At 36.3% G+C, this 20,849-nt stretch overlaps 1 protein-coding gene across 1 annotated transcript in view; it reads right to left on the reverse strand.

Annotated features, from left to right (window-relative positions):
* UNC13C (unc-13 homolog C) overlaps nucleotides 1-20,849 on the reverse strand; it is a 606,187-nt gene that overhangs the window by 74,898 nt on the left and 510,440 nt on the right. The window contains exons 30-32 of the mRNA XM_047864534.1: nucleotides 17,792-17,915; nucleotides 8,306-8,362; nucleotides 2,597-2,677 (exon numbers count right to left, since the gene is read on the reverse strand). Of these exons, the coding sequence (XP_047720490.1) occupies nucleotides 2,597-2,677; nucleotides 8,306-8,362; nucleotides 17,792-17,915 (262 nt within the window). The remainder of the gene's footprint in view (nucleotides 1-2,596; nucleotides 2,678-8,305; nucleotides 8,363-17,791; nucleotides 17,916-20,849) is intronic.

Below are 20,849 nucleotides of genomic sequence, written 5' to 3' on the forward strand. Positions count from 1 at the left end.
ATTATCCATTTTGGCCTGTGGCATTTTACCAATACTCTGTTAACAGTTAGGGAAATAATGTGACACAGAAGCAAGGACAATGACATTAGAGGTAGGAGTCCTTTCTCAGCTCTGCCAATTACTAGCAGCTTTCTGGCCTTTGATGGTAACTTAAACCTGCTCAGCCTCCATTGTTTAATCTATAAGGTGTGAATGATAACTCTTGACATACCTAACAGCCAGATGTTTTTAAAGATCAGGCGAGAAGATGTACATAAATGGAAGATATTTGAAAGAATGTAAACCACTATTTCAGTCTGTAGTCTACAAACTCCATAGCATTTTCCTTCTTCATTTTTTATTTCCAGCTTATGTGCATAAACTGAGTTAAAGAAGAACCAGGATCATGTCTTTGGCAGCCTTTGTGAGTTAGCCTGGGTAGCATCTGGTGCTTCTGCAGAAGAACATCTTTCTCATGAGGTCTCTGCTAGTATTACAGGGGTCCCTCTGCTGGGCTTCAAGCCGACCTTGAATCGCTAGCTATTAGAGCTGCAATTCTTTTAAGTAGTATTCCTCTTTTTCCTGAATTCCTTTGTAGTCAACAATAGAATTAGTGTTTGGTAGGAAAATCAGTTGGGTAAAATCTCAGAATCAGACAAGATAACGGGAGTCCCAGCTTTGGCAAACTGACTACAGGGCCATAGAAATGAATGCCCAGGTACATGTGTTGGCAGATAGGCAGACTACAGACCAAAAGAGTCTCATAATAGGCCCAGTAGGTGTAGCATAGAGGCCTGACCTCAGGCTCTGAGGTTCAGGAGGATCAGGGTCAGACCTGAGTCCTAGAGAAACAAGATAATGACATGGACCCATTTACTACTGGATCTTGGACACCAGCTGGTGGAAGTGTCTGAGACTGAATTAAAAGATCATCCCAGATGACATGACAGGAAGATGGGGTAGTTGAACTATCAAGATGTAGAACAAGGGAACTTGGCTGGAGATCAGGAATGTCCCAGACTTTGGGCATAACTAAGCCTGCAGGTAGAAATATTGATGTTAGGGATAAGAGCCAGGTCTGAATGCTATTCTCTTTTCATAGCACATATTTCCCCTTCTCTCTCAAAGTCCTACAGTGACTTAATAAAATCCATGAAGGGCTGTATTCAGTTTCTAAAACTCTTATTTTTTCCCCGTGTTCATGGTTCACTTCAAAGTTCTTATTATTTTCTACTAGCATTTCCTAATTTGTAGGAACTAATGGCTATTAGTTCTGCTCTAACTCCAAAGGTCAGTCATTTCTTATTCATGTTTTGAAAATATTATTTATTTATTTAAAATGTTTTTTGTTTATTTTTGAGAGAGACAGAGGATCTGAAGCTGGCTTTGCACTGACAACATTGAGCCCAATGTGGGGCTTGAGCTGAGGAACCGCGAGATCATGACCTGAGCCCAGGTTGGACGCTCAACTGATTAAGCCACCCAGGTGCTCTGAAAATAATTTTTTAAAAACAGCTGTTTTTGCTATTTTCTCTGTTTTTTTCATGTTTTCCATTTTTCCCCTCAAAATGACTGTGCAAAATTTCCATACTTCCAGGTAACTCTCTAGCTGCAGCTTTAGAAACTCCATTGCTGTACTCTCACTGCCTAAATTCATACTCTCCAGTTCCCACCAGGTGTCACAAAATTCTCACCTCACAACTTTTATTTTGCAGTTTTTGACATTGAAGCAGGAAAAGATGGCATTTTATTAAATGCTGAAACTGCAAAATAAAAGCTGTGAGTTAACAGTTTTGTTAAGGTGCCCAATTGTTGCACAAGTCTCTCTTAATGAATTCCATAGTAATGTCTGTTTCTATCCTGTGAGACCATTCTGTGCTTTGAAAAGGGTTCATTGTAGCTAGCAGTTTTTGCTACACTGGTCACACATGCTTTTCCCCAGTGAAGCATGGCGACAATGGACAGGGTTTAAATTTAGACAATAAATTTTCACTCTTCGATAAGCTTTCACATATAAATATAAAATGCATGTATATAAATATGAAATATACGTACATAAACAGAAAAGGAATTATGTGGAAACAAAGAGCTTCTAAGTTACATTTTGAGGTCTGTCCATATTTAGCCCATACCACAGTAACTTTTGGTCAACCTTTGGCTATGAAAAATTGATGCACACAACACAATGCCTTTGGGTTTTCTGCAGAAAATTAAATTATTGCACTTACTAAGAGAGAGGAGAAGATTGATCTTTTAAAAGCCATTTCAACAAGCATAGAAAACATAAAAAGAAATTCTGTTAACCCCAAACCTCCTGAAGCGTCTATTTAATTGAACTTTGGTGGGGGGTATATGTCTTTCTTTGCAAACACATGTTACAGCAAAAGTTTCATACACATTTTCTAGAGACTGAGGAAGCAAGTATAAGGACAGAGTAAGGTGGATCCTGTGGAGACAGTATGCACTCAATCTGACACAATCCGTATGGGAATATGCCCATACAACTATCTTCTGTATCTATGGATGGCACAGCACTATAGATAGGCATGTGGGAAAACTTTCTCTGAGGGTAAACAGAGGACTCTGGATGCGTGATTCAGGAGTCCTGTAACCTTACCTTGATAGTAGCCAGGACCACCTCCATCACAGCACACTGTCTTGGTGTCAGACCCTTGGCATCCTCCCGAATCATGTGCTCCTAGAAAACAGGGTAACGATTACTTATAAATTAACCAGTTCATTCATTTAACAACTATTTTCAAACAAAATCTGCATAATGACCACAGGGACACATTTTAGATGATTATTTTGTCATATATCTAATCAATAGCTACTCTTAAAAAAAAAAAAGAAATACTGAACTTTGATCCATATGGGGCTTTACTTTTCACTTACAAGTTGATGTTAGGAAAAAAAAGAGAGACCTGGAAAAATGTGTCAAAGTTTTTTCAATGTCTGTCACACTGAGGAAGATTAGTCATGACCGGGAGTTAGAAGGTAATTTTGGCTTCTTTCAATCACTACTGTTAAAGTCTACTTTAAATATAATGCCCCCAATTTAGTCTCTTTCTTGCATTCCCTTAATGTTTTGTCATTAGTAATGAAAGCCCCCAAGAGTTAACTGCATTTGGCTCTGCAGATTTCAATATTTTAAAATATTTTTCAATATTTTAGAGCTGATTTCCATACTTACAATGGATATTCCTCATTGTTCACTATGGACTGTCTCAACCCATCATTCAAAGTTTTTAAGGAAATCATGGTATAAAGTTGAAGACAATAATACAAGAAATAGAAATCTAAGAGAAAAATGTTAAAAATTCCTCACTCCCCAAATTGATAATATCCCCAGAGCAGCCACTATTCTAGCCAACAACATATCATATGCCAGTGCTGTCCTAGTGATTGTGATATGCTGTTCAGTAAAAGAAAGAGTTTTGTCCTCCTGGAGCTTAAATTCTAACTTACCTAGGTGCCTCTATGCTAATTAAAGGAAAGGCCATGTGGGTGGACACAGCTCTGAGAATGAATGACTTAATGATCAATCAGTGCCTTTTGTCAGTAATAACAGGTGCCTCTTTTTCTACAGGGCACAGCTCTACATCAACACATATGGTTTGGCAAGTGGAGCATGGGCTCTATTAGAGCAGTTTATTTGCTCCCTCAGACAGACACTTGTGTGCAATGCACAAATTGTGCAATCATGCCCAGTGACTCATCCTATTGTAGCCCTTTTCTTATTCTGTTATTTGGTAGATACCATGACTTCCTGAAGATAATCTTGATCTACATCTTGTCTGCAGTCTTTCAGGGCCTATCTTGGCAATTATAACCTGTTAGGCATTCAGTATATTTTTGGTAGCTGAACTGTACTTCTTTCAGCATATCTTGTAGGGTTCAATACGCTTGAATGAAAGCATATTCTTTTGGGTAGTTTTGAAAAAATGATATAATGCTTCATGGACCCATCACATACAATTCTGCATCTTACTACATCTTTCTCTGATAGAGTTTTAAACTCAAACATATAAGTCTATTTAATATTTTAAAAATAAGAGTTAACTACCCATTGAGACTCAAACAGTAATGGGAAATGTTTACTAAATTATAGGGGGGAAATGCTTTAGAGTAAGTAAATATAAGTATTTCATATTAAATCTCTGGCTTCAACTCCTTCTATATTATAGAAAAAAAATATTTTTTGTAAGAAATAATTTTCTGGGATTTAAAAATAGTTCTTTCAAGTAAGGGAATCTCTGAAAGGGGCTGGCAATGAGTTATTGCCCAATGAGTTACTGCTTGCTTGCAGTAAGTAAACTTACAGTCTTTGATGTATTAATTGGTTTTAACATTGCATCACCTCTCCATGAAAATTTATGTTTAAAAATAATTATGCCAGCCTGGGTGGCTCAGTCAGGTAAGGGTCCAACTTCGTCTCAGGTCATGATCTCAAGATTTGTGAGTTCAAGCCCTGCATTGAATTCTGTGCTGACAGTGCGGAGCCTGTTTTGGGTCCTCTGCCTCTCTCTGCTTCTCTTTAATGTTTAAAATAAACATTAAAAAACATGCCAAATAAATCTGATCCTATTAAACAGTAATAATTTGGGCATACATAGTAAACATACATTATGAAGCTCCAGACCAGGAAGTAATATAGAATATGTCAAATGGCTGAATAGTTCTTTAATGGATTATTATTAAATCATAATCAAATGCAGAAAAACAATTTCCCTCCTTGTTTTATTTTTCTTGACCTTGTATTCTTTAAAATAAGTTGGTTACTTGTGTTTTTTGATTTAAATGTTTTAATGTTTGTTTATTTTTTTGAGAGAAAGACAGAAGGCAAGCAACAGAGGGGTGGAGAGAGAGAGACACAGAATCTGAAGCAGGCTCTAAGTTGTCAGCACAGAGCCCGATGCGGGGCTCAAACTCACGAACTGAGAGATCATGACCTGAGCCAAAGTTGGATGCTTAACTCACTGAGTCACCCAGGCGCCCAAGTTATTTGTTCATATTTCCATACAGGACTTCTGAATTTATCCAAATATGCTTTCAAACTAATATATGAAAAATGTAAAGGCCCATTGTTTAAAATGAAAAAAAAAATGGAAGTGACATTTTAGTATAAAATAAGGGAAAATGACTTTGTAAAATTTGAAGTCCTTTATTCTGACAAAAATTTGAATTTTGCATAATATTTTAAAGGTCTTTTTCTGTAATTCAAATAATAATGACCAAATAGATTAATAATTAAAAATTAAAAAAATCAAGGACCAATAATAGAAAAATATAATTTAGAACTATGTTATTTTTCTATCACCTATGTATACAAGATTCTATTTTTAGTCCTTTGGATTATTTCAGTGCTGATGATATAATCCTTTTAGGACACCTTATTAAAATTTTGTTTTTAGTTTAGTATATTCTTGAAGAAGTTTGCAAGTTGCAAAGGGACCTAAAGTCCTAAAGTGTTATGTTTTTTGTGAACTCTGATTTCCCCCCACTGACAGCTCCCCTCTAGGGAGCTGTCTCTAGTCCACTAAAAGTTCATAAGATTTGAACAGTGTGGATTAAACCCCCAGCTCAGGGGTTGGTCTGTGAGTTAAGCCAAATGGCCTATGTCACAATGGTTGGCTTCATATCAGAGCCCATGATGTGCTGGTGGTATTTGCTGGAATTTCCCACATCAAATTGGGCATTCTCCTCTACACAATTCAAGTTTGAATGATGCTATACGGCAGAGACAACCATCTTACCAATAGAAAGGTAGGTTTGTTACGGCCATATATCAAATAAGGAAAGAACATAGTTGAGAGATACTAACTGGGTTCTGTAACATCTTTGAGTTCCTAATCAAGCAGCGATGGAAAGCAGAGTTAGCTAGGACTATAAAATTTCATGTAGCAATAAATTCCTCCCTTGTTTATGTTAGTCTGGCTTTCTAGCACTTGGAACTGAAAACAGTTCTGGCTGATATAACTTCTAACTCAGGAAACAGTAGCCATGGGAGATAGAGTATGTTTCCTGGTATCACACAGATGCTAGAAGCAGGGCAGGGCCATTTCTTTTGTAATGAGATACTATGCTGTTTCACCTTCATGGCTTTATATAAGAAATTTCAACCCTGTATAAACCTATTTTTCAAAGAAGGGAATAGAAATCCCACGAAGAAAATAAGGGGGATAAAGCAAGGGAGCAAGATGTGCATGGCAGTAACTTCTACCTTTTACCTTTCCTCCAAACCATCAACGTAACTGAATACCTGTGGGAAGCAATTGTAGGTGACAATGCAGTATTTTAAGTGGATTATTAGCTTTTAATGTTACTTTCTGAGCAAGTATATACTTTAGGGTACTGAAATTATAGGACACCTACCTCATCTCAGTAAGTAATTATGCAGTCAAATAGATTATCCTTCTCCTGTGTTATATACACAAAACAATTCCAGCAATACCTAACTGAGCTGCCACCTTCTGTGAGTGGGAGGTGGCATAGTTTTTGCAATTACCATGCAAAGATAAGGTATGCATTATCTAATTTATCCTCACAGTAATCCAACTTTTTTTTTTTTTTTGCACTTTACAAATGCCAAATCTGACGAGTAAAAAGGTTAGATACTTTGGCCAATTTGGAAACAATTGAAGTAGAATTTGAACCAAGGAGTTTAGTATCTGGAACCCATCCCCATGATACACACTATATACTAAGAGACAAAAAAGGAATTAAAACATCATGTATTTCTACCATAGGCACAATGTTGGCCTATATGTCATCTATTGATGAATGACTGGATAAAGAAAGTATGGTATGTACATACAATGGAATCTTATTTGGCTCCTAAAAAGAAGGAAATCTACCCATATACAACAAAATGGAAGAACTTGAAGGACATTATTCTAAGTAAAAAAGTCAGTCACAGAAGCACAATATGTATTTTAACCAGTGAAGTTCCTATCCTTGAAGGACAGAACCTGAGGTTCCCTGCACAGTCCTGTGAATTTCAGCAATAATAAAGGGTAGGGTTATTTAGTCAGCAAATCCTCATTTATAATATGCTTGAATATATTGACAAGTTCAATAGCTGCTTTGATGAGTTTCATTTTCCCACACTAGCTTTGTTGCCTTTAAGATTTGTGTAGACTTTAATGGATTTCTATGAAGCACTCAACTTTGCCTTTATTCATACAAAGCCTGATTAGTATAAGAAAGAAAATATGTTATCTAATTTACCCCAAAAGAAGTAATGCTGAAAACTAGAACACAAAATAAAAAATTCCTAGTTGCCCTTCTAATTTGAAATATTAGACATATGAAGGAAAAAGAAAACCATACAATTCAGTCCCTAAATTTTGACCTGAATTTTGTTTTTGTTTTGAGATAAGGAAAGAGCACGAGCAGGGGAGAGTGGCAGAGGGAGAGAGAATTTTAAGCAGGCTCCACCCTTAGCACCAAGCCCAAGACAGGGCTTAATCCCATAACCCTGGGATCATAACCTGAGCCAAAAATGAAGAGTGGTTCACTTACCCGATTGAGCCCTTCAAGTGCCCCAGCCTGATTCATCCTTAAAGCAGATTGTGAGAGTACATTCATACGTCTTAGTCCTGCCATGCTAGATATCATTACTAGTAGGAGGACAGTTTCTTGCTGAATTGAAGTTAGCTCATTACTTTTCACAGACAACCAATAATCCCTTTATTCTTTCCTTAAAATTTTTAAAACATGTTTATTTTTAAGAGAGACAGAGAGAGACAGTGATAGTTGGGGAAGGGCAGAGAGGGGGAGACAGAATCTGAAGCAGGCTCCAGGCTCTGAGCTGTCAGCACGGAGCCCGGCATGGGGCTTGAACTCACAAGCTGTGAGATCATGATCTGAGCCGAAGTCAGACACTTAACAAACTGAGCTACCTAGGTACTTGATTTTTTTTTTTTTTGATACACGATAAATGTTTCCATTTATTCAGCATCTCAACGTGCACAGCACCTACATCACAATATTGGTCGGCACCTGTATAAAACTACAGATTCTGTGAACAGAGGTAAATATAGAAATCTTAAATCTCATCACAGCAATAGAAACACTTTGCAATTTTTCAAAGGTCCAATTACATCACTATATGCTTCACACGTGACTCACTGAATATAGGCAAGTGGTCAAGGATGACCACATTGTGCACTTAGGACATCTCAATTCGTGACACTTTGGGCTCTGAGATGAGATTTCATGCCATAATTTAAAGCATTTAAGACTTACAATGTGAGTACTTTAAATACAGAATAGCCACACATTCCAGCCCCTGCCCCCTCAAATCAACACAGAGATCTATTACCTTCAGTTTGGATAATTGTCCAAGATCTTTAGCTGCAATGAAAATCATCTGAGGTCCCTAGAGACACACACAGAAAAGGAGAGAGAATATTCGGTCAGTCTTAAATCTTAAGTACCCAGTAGAAAGGTGGTCAATAGACAATTTGCTTTATTTCCCTTATTACATTTGTGACATTTATACCATACATACTTAATTGGTCTATTTTACAGATTGGGCCAAAGAGATCTCGTACTGCTGGCAATATAATTGTCCTCATAGGCATCCCACTCCTGAAGGCTGAGTTACTGCATGGGTTACTACTAATGTAGCCATTTTTATGTCACATATGGATTAAATCAATGATCTTTAACATTTGTTTGTTTATATTAGACGTAGCTCTCTCACTCTATGTGGCATCAAATTAGATCTATGCAAACTTTCAAGATACAGAGCTGAGGAAGACGAAGCTGCCTCTCCTCCAATGCTGTGCAGCCTATCAGAGACCTGCCCTCCTAGCTCCTCCCTCAGCCAGAGGATCTTCCTAGGACAAGAGTTTGAAAAGTGGGAAGAGTTTGAAAAACACAGGAATAAACCATCCACAGCACTACCAGATTGAAAAACTAGAGACTTGGCTGTTGGCATAAGTGACAGGAAAGAACTAAATTTGGTACTAAGTTCATTAGTGCCCTAGAATACTGTCTCAGGAGAGAACAATCAACTATTCTGAAGTACTGTTCTTCATTTTTTAGTGGATCCTGTGAATTTATTTGGAAATTAAGGACTACAAAGTTTATGAGAACAGCAACTGTGTCTAATATTTGTTATCCCCACCACAGGGCAAAGAACATACCAGAAGCTCAAAGAACACATAGTGAATGAATGAATGAATGAATGATCGATATTGCTTCATACTTTGAGATCTCAATGCTAGAGAAAATTGATGTGATAGTAAGCTTTGCTAGGGAAGACTTTTAGAAAAATGAAATGTCATATATAGAGTTTCTGCTATAACATGACGTATGTAGTTTTGAAAAACCTCATTCTACAAAACTGAGCACTAGAAATAGTAGGGCTCATGGGGAAAACAGCAAATGGGCAGCACAGTGAAACTCATGCAATTTTATTACCAACTATCAAAAACATTAAGTGCTACTTTGAGAGGTAGCTTGTATAGTTCACAGGGAGCTCAGTGAGGCTGGTGGCTGCTATAAAGGGCATTAAAAATGCAAAATAATAAATAACCCAAACAAAAATCAACAAAACAATAGAATACAAGTGTGGGATGGGGAAGTACCCATGCAAGTGGAGCTCTTAGCACAGGGGGAGGGTATGCTGCCATTTGTGAGAGCCATGCAAGCTTCATCTTTTTGGATAGAAGAACTATGTACAAGTGTATCCGCCACCCCTATGCAGTAGCTCAGTTGAGTGCTCTTTCCTTCTGCTGAATTTATAGGTCTTCTATTACATTCCAGAATCTCCCACCTAGGAAAATTTATATATAAACCAGCTTAACTTCCAGATTATACTGACATCATTCCGCTATTTGCCAATCACACCATAGCTAACTGGTGTTATAGAAATGTATTATGTGTTTTAGCAGAATAAAAAGTGTGTGTTTATAGCCTATGTATATGGAGAGCCAATACCTAAAGTATTTTATCACTTGCTGGCAGAAAATCAATAAAAACATGAATCTTTGCTTCTTGGAACATTTTATAAGAAAACATTTTCTATATAATTTCATTGGATAAATATGGACTGGGTGTGCACTGTTAATGGTGAAAACAGTTTAGTTTAGTTTGTAATTACTCCTTATTTGCATCAACTTGCCTTCCCCAGTCACAGAAAGAAAATTGTTTGCTCCATAACAGGTACATGATATGGTTATTTCTTCTTTTGCTTGACTCCGGGTATGTGAGCTGAGATATCTGGTACTGTGTATCCACTTGACCGTTATCTAACTTTGCTGCCAAATGATCTTTCTTATTCCTTTTTATTTCACTGTGTATGATACAATCACATTCTTCTAATCCACTAGAAGGTGTCTCCTCTGTTAATCTCCATGTTCGAATTGAGGAAAGTAAAATGGAAAATAGAAAAAAATTCTCTATAGCAGGGTTAGATTTATCTTATTAAACTATAAAGTTTTAAGGAAAAAACAAACTGGGGATATTCTATCCTTATTTTCCTGGGTTCTCACAGTGAAATTAAATTTAAAAATTATGTGTATGGCAGATAATTCTATGAGTTGAACTTTCATACTTTCTTTTCCTTCAAAACATGAGGTTCTGAATGTCAAGTATGAAGCTTGACTGCTATTGACATTATTTAAAACTGATTTGTATGTTAAAATACATTTGAATGATCATTGTCTAGATAGTCTTTACCAAAGATGTTTTCCCAAAATAGATTTAATTATCATTTCAGCTGGATGAAAACCATTCCCTTAAACAAAGTACAATTAGATGGGTTACTAAAAGTATAATCAAGAGAGAGGGGGGGATGATGGAACAGGAGGATCCTGCGCTCACTTCATCCCATAGTCACACCAAGGAAACAGGTATATCTATACAAGTAACTCTGTAAACAACTGAAGGCTGGCAGAACAGACCTTCCACAGCTAGTTGTAAAGAGAAGTCCATATCAAAAAGGGTAGGAGAAACAGAGATGCGAACAGTAGGGACATCATAAGCACAGAGAAGTGAGGGGATCAGACCCTACAATGGGTACCCCTGGCCCTGGGGACCCACTCTGGGAGAGCTGGATGACTATAGAAAACCAAGTCCCTGCCCCTATAAAGGCAGAAAACTAAATAACTTGGCCAGAACCACAGAAGCAATAGTTTGAAAAATGCCTGGGTTATATGTGAAATTGATCGGCTAATTTTAAGATGTATGCCAGAGGGTCTGCAATCTGCAGGAGTTTTCTCTGGGAACAAAGTACTGGCAGGTCCAATTTTTCTTGTCCTCCTCAGCCTAAATACCTGGACACTTGTGGGCTATTGTGGGCAAAGTAGTCTCCATCTACTTTGCCATCAATACATGCCCTGATCAAGTGCCCCTCTAGAGTGACTCTTGCCATCAAAATGACAGATAACTCCACATCCCAGCATGTCCACAGTTTCTGTCACTGGGCCTCTAAATGACTGCACAGGGAGCAAGCACTGCCCTTCGGTGTACAAACAACTGTCAGTGTCCAACTGTAGATAGCTAGAATGAGTACTGGCCCCACCTACCAATGAGCCCACAGGAGTCACAGCTTAGCACAACAGGGAACAACCTTGGAGCACCTGGTTCTGGTGACCAGAAGAGACTAAGCTGCAAGGACACAACAGGCAGGAGCTCTTCTACACAAGGTCATTACTATGAAGACCATGAAATGCAGATGACTTCATAATACATAAAAACAAACACAGAATCATACAAAATGAGGCAACAGAAAAATATGACAAGACAAAATCATAGGAAAAGAGCTAAACGAATGGAGATAAGCAATATGCCTAATATAGTGTTCAAAGTAATGGTCATAAAGATTGTTACCAGATTTGAGAAAAGAGTGAACTCAGTGAGGACTTCAACAAGGAGATAGAAAATAAAAAATAACCAGTCAGAGCTGAAGAATACATTAACTGAAATGAAAAATAAACTAGAAGAATGGATTAGCAATATGAAAGACAGGGTCAAAGAAAGCAACCTAGCTGCACAGCAAAAAGTAAAAACTGAGAATAGGTCAAGGACCTCTATAATATCACCAAGAGTAACATTTGAATTTTAGAAATCCAAGAAAGAGAAGAGAGAGAGAAGGAGGCTGAAGACTTTCCTAATCTGAAAACAGACATCCAGCTTGAGAAAGCACAGAGTGCTTTCACCTAAAAAGATGAAACCAAGAAGTTCACACCAAGACACATAATAATTAAATGGCAAGATGTAATGATATAGAGAGAATCTTAAAGGCACCAGGAGAAAACAGCTACATATAAGGGAAACCCTGTAAGGCTGTCAGCTGATTTTTCAGCAGAAACTGCAAGCCAACATGCTGAAAGGAACACACCTACAATGAAAAATATTATGCCTGATAAGGTTATCAGTTAAAACTGAAGGAGAGAAGTTCCCAGCAAATAAAAGTTAAAGGAGTTTATTACCACAAAACCAGCCTTATACTAAATATTGAAGGGAATTATTTAAGTGGAAAGAAAAGACATATAACTAGAAGAAAATTATGAAAGGAAAAAATTTCACAGGTAAAAGCAAACATATAGTAAAGGTAACAGACTAATTACCTATAAAACCAGTATGGAAGTTAAAACACAAAAATATAAAATCAATTATATGTACAGAAATTGGTCAAGGAATACACAAAATAAAAATACTTAAAATATGACAAACAAAAAATGTGAATGTGGGAGTAAAAATTTAGTGCTTTTAGAAAGTGTTCAAACTTATTGGAGAGTATTATGCTAAGTGAAATGTCAGGCAGAGAAAGGTACCATATGTTTTCACTCATATGTGGATCCTGAGAAACTAACAGAAGACCACAGGGGAAGGGGAGGGGGGAAAAAAGTTAGGGAGGGAAGGAAGTAAACCATAAGAGACTCTTAAATACTGAGAACAAACTGAGCGTTGATGGGGGGTAGGGGAGAGGGGAAAGTGGGTGATGGGCATTGATGAGGGCACCTGCTGGGATGAGCACTGAGTGTTGTATGGAAACCAATTTGACAATAAATTTCATATAAAAAAAAGACTGATATTCTTTTTTTCAACGTTTATTTATTTTTGGGACAGAGAGAGACAGAGCATGAACGGGGGAGGGGCAGAGAGAGGGAGACACGGAATCGGAAACAGGCTCCAGGCTCGGAGCCATCAGCCCAGAGCCTGACGCGGGGCTCGAACTCCCGGACCGCGAGATCGTGACCTGGTTGAAGTCGGACGCTTAACCGACTGCGCCACCCAGGTGCCCCTCATATAAAAAAAAGAAAGAAAGAAGTTGTTCATAAATGTCCGGGTCCTTTGCTATATAGGTAGGATATGATATATTAACCCAATGGTAACCACAAATCAAAAGCCCATAATGGATGTACAAAAAATACAAAGAAATTTGAGCCTAACACTAAAGAAAGCCACTGAACCACAAGAGAGCAAAAGAAAAAAGGAACCGAGAAGAAATACAAAAACCAGAAAGCAACAAAATGGCAGTTAATACATACCTATCAATAATTACTTTAAATGTAAATGGACTAAATGCTCCAATCAAATGATACAGAATGACTCAAATAGATTAAAAAAGACCCATCTATATGCTGCCTGCAAGATATGCTTCATACCTAAAGACACATAGAGACTGAAAGGGGAGGGATAAAAAAAAAACACTCTATGCAAATAGAAATAAAAAGAAAGCTAGAGTAGCAATACTTAATGTAAGATGGAATGGACTTTTAAACAAAGACTGCAGAAGATTGAAAGAAGGGCATTACATAATGACAGAGGGATCAACCCAACAAGAGGATGTACAACTTGTAAATATCCATGCCTCCAGCATAGGAGCGTGTAAATACATAAAGCAAACATTAACATAAGGAAATATATTAACAATAATACGATAATTTTAGGGGACTTTAACACCCCACTTACATCAATAGACAAATCATCCAGACAGAAAATCAAAAGGAAACAGTTTTGAAGGACCCATTAGACTAGATGGATTTAACAGAGATGTACAAAACATTCCATCTCAAAACAGCAGAATACCCACTTTTTTTTTCAAGTGCACATGGAATATTTTCCAGGACAAATAGATCACGTGTTAGGCCACAAAGCAAGTCTCAATAAATTTAAGATTGATATCATTATTAAGCATCTTTGCAAATCACATTAGTATTGAACTAGAAATTATTTACAATTCAAACAAATGAAAGAAAAAAAAAAACCCATGAAGGCTAAACAACATATTACTTAACAATGTATCAATGTATCAAAAAAAATCAAAGAAGAAATTAAAAAAATCCATGGAAACAAATGAAAAAGGAAATATATCACTCCAAAATCTTTGGGACTCAACAAAAGCAGTTCTAAATTTATAGCAATACAAACCTACAACAAGAAGGAAGGATAATGTCAAATAAATGATCGAACATCACACCTGAAGAAACTAGAAAAAGAACAAAGCCCACAGTAGGATTGAAATAAGTATCAGAATAGAAATAAAAGAAATAGAGACTAACAAATAACCACCAAAACCAAAAGCTATTTCCTTAAAAGATAAACAAAATTGATAAGCCTTCAATATTTTAAAATGTTTATTTATTTTTGAGAGAGAGAGAGGGAGAGAGAGAGAGAGAGAGAGAGAGAGAGAGAGAGAGAGAGATACAAGTGGGGGAGGGGCAGAGAGGGGAGACACAGAATCTGAAGCAGGCTTCTGGCTCTGACATGTCAGCACAGAGCCCAACGTGGGGCTCAAACTCACAAACCACGAGATCATGACCACAGCTGAAGTTAAACACTCAACCAACTGAACCACCCAGATATCCCACAAAATTGGTAAACCTTTAGCCAGATTCAAAAAGAAAAAAAAAGAAAGTACTCAAAATCAGAAATGAAGATGGGGAAATAACAGACACTACAGAAATACGAAGGATTATAAGAATACTGAGAAAAACTAGAAACGGATAAATCCCTAGACACATCCAGTCTTCCAAAATTGAATCAGGAAGAAATAGAAAAATTGAACAGATATGTACTAGTAATGAAATTGAAGTGGTAATAAAGAAACTCACATCAAGCAAAAGTCCAGGACCAGATGTCTTCACAGATGAATTCAACAGACATTTAAAGAAGAGTTAATACCTATTCTTCTCAAAGTACTCCAAAAAATAAGAGTAAAGAAAAATTCCAAATTCATTCTATGAGGCCAGCATTACACTGATTCCAAAACCAGATAAAGGCACTACAAAAAGGAACTAGAGGCTAACATCCCTGATGAAGATGCATATAAACACCCTCAACTAGGGGGGCCTGGGTGCCTCAGTCAGTTAAGCATCTGACTCTTGATTTCAGCTCAGCTCATTTGATCATCTCAATAGATGTAGAAAATGCATCTGAGAAAATATAACATAATAAAGGCTGTACATGTAAAAGCCCATAGCTAACATCATCCTCAATGGGGAAGAAAATAAAAGCTTTTCCTCTCAGATTAGGAACAAGAAAAAAATGTCTACTCTCAATTTTATTCAGCACAGGAAGCCAGGAAGACCTGGCTTCATAATGAGACAAGAAAAAGAAAGAAAAGACATCCAAATTGCCGAGGAAGACATAAAACTATTACTCTTTGCAAATGACGTGATACTATATATAGTAAAGCCTAAGGACATCACCAAAAAAATGAGAACTGATAAGTGAATTCAGTAAAGTTACAGGATATGAAATTAACACACAGAAATATTTTGCATTTCTATATGCTAATAATGAAGTACCAAAAAGAGAAATTAAGAAAACAATTCAATTTAAAATTGTACCAAAGGAATAGAATACTTAGGAATAAATTTAACCAAAGAGGTGAAAGACTTCTATTCTGAAGATGACACAAACAAATGAAAAAACACAACACGCTCAAGGATTTGAAGACAGGATGTCCATACTACCCAAGGAAATCTATAGATTCGATGCAATCCCTGTCAAAATAATAATAGCATTTTCACAGAAAAAGAACAGATAATCCTGAAATTTATATGGAAGACTGGAAAGGCCAAAGCAATCTTGAGAAAGAACAAAGTTTGAAGTATCACAGTCCCAGATTTTAAGAAACTACAAAGCCATAGTAATCAAAACAGGATTATATTGGCATTAAAATGGACACATAGATCAAAAGAACAGAATAGAGATCCCAGAAATAAACCCATGCTTATGTGGTTAATTAATCTACAACAAAGAGTCAATTATGTAAAATGGGGAAAAGACAGTGTCTTTAACAAAAGGTAGTGGGAAAATTGGACAGCTACATGCAAAAGAATGAAACGTGACCACTTTCTTAACAGCACACACAAAAATAAACTCAAAATGGATTAAAGACATAAATGTGAGACCTAAATCCATAAAATTCCTGAAAGAAAACATAGGCAGTAATCTCTTGGGAATTGTCCTTAGAAACATATTTATGGATCTGTCTCTTCAGGCAAGGGAAATAAAACAAAAGCAAACTACTGGGACTATAGTATATTAAAAAGCTTTTGCACAGCAATGTAATCAACAAAATGCAAAGGCAACCTACAGAATGGGAGAAGCTATTTGCAAATGATATATCTGATAAGGGGTTAATATCTAAAACATATCAAGAACTTCCACAACTCAACACCAAAAAACTCCAAACAAAAACAGAAAAACCCCCACATAATCTGATTAAAAAATGGTCAGAAGACATAAATAGACCTTTTTTGAAAGAAGACATATAGATGGCCAACAGACACATGAAAAGATGCTCAACATCACTAATCATCAGGGAAATTCAAATTAAACCATAATGAAATATCACCTCACACTAGTCACACTGGCTAGAATCAAAAAGACAAGATATAACAAGTGTTGGTGAGGATGTGGAGAAAAGGGAACCCTCATGCACTTCATTTTCCTTGGTGGCAATGTAAATTGGTGGAACCACTGTGGAAAAAAGTATGGAAGTTCCTCAAAAAATTAACCAGATAAACTATATGATTCAGTAATTTTACTCCTGAGTATTTACCCAAGGAAAATGAAAGTATGAATTCAAAGGGATATATGCACTTCTTTATTTATTACAGCATTATTTATAATAGCTAAGGTAAGGAAGCAGCCCAAGGGTCTATCAACTAATGAATGGAAAAAGAAGATGTGTGTGTGTGTGTGTGTGTGTGTGTGTGTGTGTGTGTGTATGAAAATGTGTTTCTTTGGTTTTTGGTCTGCACCATGAATTAATGTATGTATGTACATATGTGTATACATGTAGACATACATATGTACACACACACAATTGAATATTACTCAACCATTAAAAAAAAATGAGATCTTGCCATTCATGACAACATGGATGGAACTTGTGGGTATTATGCCGAGTGAAATAAGTCAGAAAGAGAAAGACAAATACCATATGACTTCACTTATATGTGGAATCTAAAAAACAAATCAAATAAATAAATCAAAACACAGAAATAGACTCATAAATACAGAGAACAAAGTAGTGTTTGCCAGAGGAGAGGTGTATGGGAGAATGGGCAACAAAGATGAAGGGGTTTAAGAGGTACAAAGTTCCACTTATGAAATAAATCATGGAAATGAGAAGTACAGCAGAGGTAATATAAACAATATTATTTTAATAACCTTGTACAGTAGCAGATGGTGACTTCACTTATGGTGGTGAGTATTAAATAAAGTACATAACTGTCAAATCACTGTTGCACCCCTAAAGATAATTTAACATTGTATGTCAACTAAATCTCAAAAATTAAAAAAAAAGTATACTCAAATTTTGGTTTTAAATACTTACTGTTTGATCTGTCAGAGGAGGGAGGACAATTTGTTTTTCTATTTTGTTAAGAACTAGCTTCCATAACTCCTTTAAAACTCGCTTTAGGACGGTTTTCTCACAGATTTTTGCTGAGAGACTTAATCTGAAATAAAACACAGTCACTTATAAGCCTCATATCAAGGTATCAACTTTTTTACTGATCAGAAATTCACATTTTTCAATACTGAGATTTAAATATATAAATAGGCCTTAATGCTAAATTTTGTTTACTGAAAAAAAATACATTTCAGCATGTTACATATTAGATGATTCACTACTGGTAGAAAATATACTAAGCATATCACTTCCCTTAAATTGCTTCCTATATTGACATCAAGGCTCCCAAAGTAGATGATTTTTACCCACATTCCTAATTCATATTTACTACATACCCCATGTTCATGATGCAGGCCAAACGTTAAAGAAACACATTTTTATCACTATCTGTAACTGCTCCAACATAACAACAAAGATGCATATAATTTTATTCAAGAGTCAAAAGTTTTCAGTTTTATTGAGATACAGTTAACATATCACATTGTGTAAGTTTCAAGTGTATAACATAATGATGTGATATGCATATATATTACGAAATGATTACCATAATAAGTTAACATCCATTACCTCAGGCAGTTAAAAATTCTTTTAAGATCTACTCTACCCTCAGTAATTTTTAAATATGCAGTGAAATATTGTTAACTATAGTTACAATGCTATACGTTAATCCCTAGGACTTACTTATCCTATAACTGAAAGTTTGTACCTTTTGACCACTTTACCCACTCTCCCAATCCCCCAGCTTCTGGCAGTTACCAATCTGTTCCGTTTTTCTAAGATCAGCTTTTTAAGATGCCAAATTTACCAATGTGAATAGGTTTACATTTATATTTCTTATAAATTCTTCTCATGGTGAGAATGATGATAACATCATCTGGTATTTATGTAACACCTAAATTTAGAAAACTCTTCTGTAAATGCTTTTTGTTTATTACTACATTCACATTATAAATCAAACACAGGTTCAGAGGGGTTCCTGGGTGGCTAGTTGGTTAAGAGTCTGACTCTAGGTTTCGACTCAGGCCATGATCTCGTGGTTCATGAGATTGAGCCTTGAGTTGGGCTCTGCACTGACAGTGTTGAGCCTGTTTAGGATTCTTTGTCTCTGCCCCTCCCCCATTTGTGCATGCACACACACTCTCTCTCTCAAAATAAATAAATGAAACTTAAAAAAACAAACAAACATCAGTTTCAGAGAAGTTAGGGAACTTGTTCAAGGAAGTGAAGCTATTAAGTGAGGGCTGAAAAGTCCTCTAAATCCAGTGTTATCCAATGTGCCATGATGCCCTGGACAAACACGCTACCATATGAAGGCCCAACATTCTGTCAATTCACAGTGCTGTATCGATATTTACTGAATGTGCTGCAATAGGACCCTCAACTCTGTAAGGCTACTTTAATAAGAGTTCATTACACCTGTTTCACAGAGGGCTAGAGGTGGGTCATGTATTTCAGGATAGCTTCATCAACTCCCTACAGTGCTGCTCCTAAGTTCTCTGTATGCTTTTAGACTCAGAAATTATAATTTCAATTCTAGTTCTGAGATAGAGTTGACTATTTTAAATATATATAATTAATATCTAAATGCAGGTGACATATGAGAGGCTAAGGGAAAGATTTCCAAAATACCTATTTATGTAGAATTATTTCTCCAAACTCTACTGTATGCAGATACCTAATACAGGAAAACATTAAAATAACCTCCTTTAGATGGTGGGGGTGGGTGTTGGGACCCCTGTGCATAGTTATGGTATCTGTAGTCCCACTATTTGGAAACCACTGTTGGAGAGTAGCATTCATGATATGGACATAGGGTAGAAACCAGCAGATGTGTCACAGCAGAACCAAAGTACCTAACCTCGGAGATATTCCTAGGGTAATTTAAGACAAAACCAATCTGCCATTTTTGTAGCAGATGTGTAATTTCCATTTTCAAAAGGTCTGGGTTTAAGCATTGACCTTGTCTTTATGGTCAGCTCATACACTTGGCATGCCAACTAATTCTGCTCAGACTGGAAATGAATGAATAGGTATAAAACCCTTGACATGTTTGTAGCTCTGCATGGGATTTCTGCCAGCTGGAAATAGAGTTTACAGTTTATTTTATAGAGTGGTGAGGTGAGGCTACACAAAGAGAGCCTATACATTTATAATATAACACGATTTCTAAGGGGATTTTTCTCAAAGCTACCTCAAAGACTTTAAGCCCTCCATTGTTCATTTTAAATGAACAAACAGGAGATCTAGCAACTGCTTCCTTAATTTAGAGTTAACCCACTCTATAATGCAAACTGAAAAACATGTATTTTGGAAACTGAGCTATCTAAATTGGTTAACCACAGACCAATTAACCAAACAATTTTCAAATACCATGTATTCCAGCTGGCAAGAGAAATTTGCTGTCATACACTTGATCAGATTTTCATGAAGACAGTATGCAGCTGTTCTCCCTCCTCCAGAATTCCTATCCCTCATTTCCATACCTCTAAGTCCTACCCACCTAGAAAGATCTAACGCAAACAGAATTTCTAATGATAGTTTGAACAAGGACTTATTAACTTATACCTTATTGTGTTTATTTTTGTATTTTTCCTAACCAGTTGACTCCGTAAGAACAGAATACCTGACTTTTAAAAATCTCTCCTAACAAATGGCTTTATGGTTACACATTTTTATTAGCCTTGAGAATTTGTGCAACTCTTCATGCCTCATATCTCTTTCCAAAAATTTTAAATCTTTTACAAATTTTTAAAGCTCATAGATGTTTTTTTTGTATCTTTATATACTGTCCCTTTCTACTAAGAATTAGAAAAAAATATATATATATACATTATATAATGTTGTATAATTCTAATAAAATTAAGACAGTAAAATAATCTAAATATGCTGAAAAGGAGAGTCCACTGACTTTATGTTTTGGCCTCATTTTACAGATGGTGAAATGGATTCAATGTCGCTCAACTAGTAGTTAAAAGGATTA

The sequence above is a fragment of the Prionailurus viverrinus genome, chromosome B3 (genome assembly GCF_022837055.1).
Source record: "Prionailurus viverrinus isolate Anna chromosome B3, UM_Priviv_1.0, whole genome shotgun sequence".
Lineage (NCBI taxonomy): Eukaryota > Metazoa > Chordata > Mammalia > Carnivora > Felidae > Prionailurus > Prionailurus viverrinus.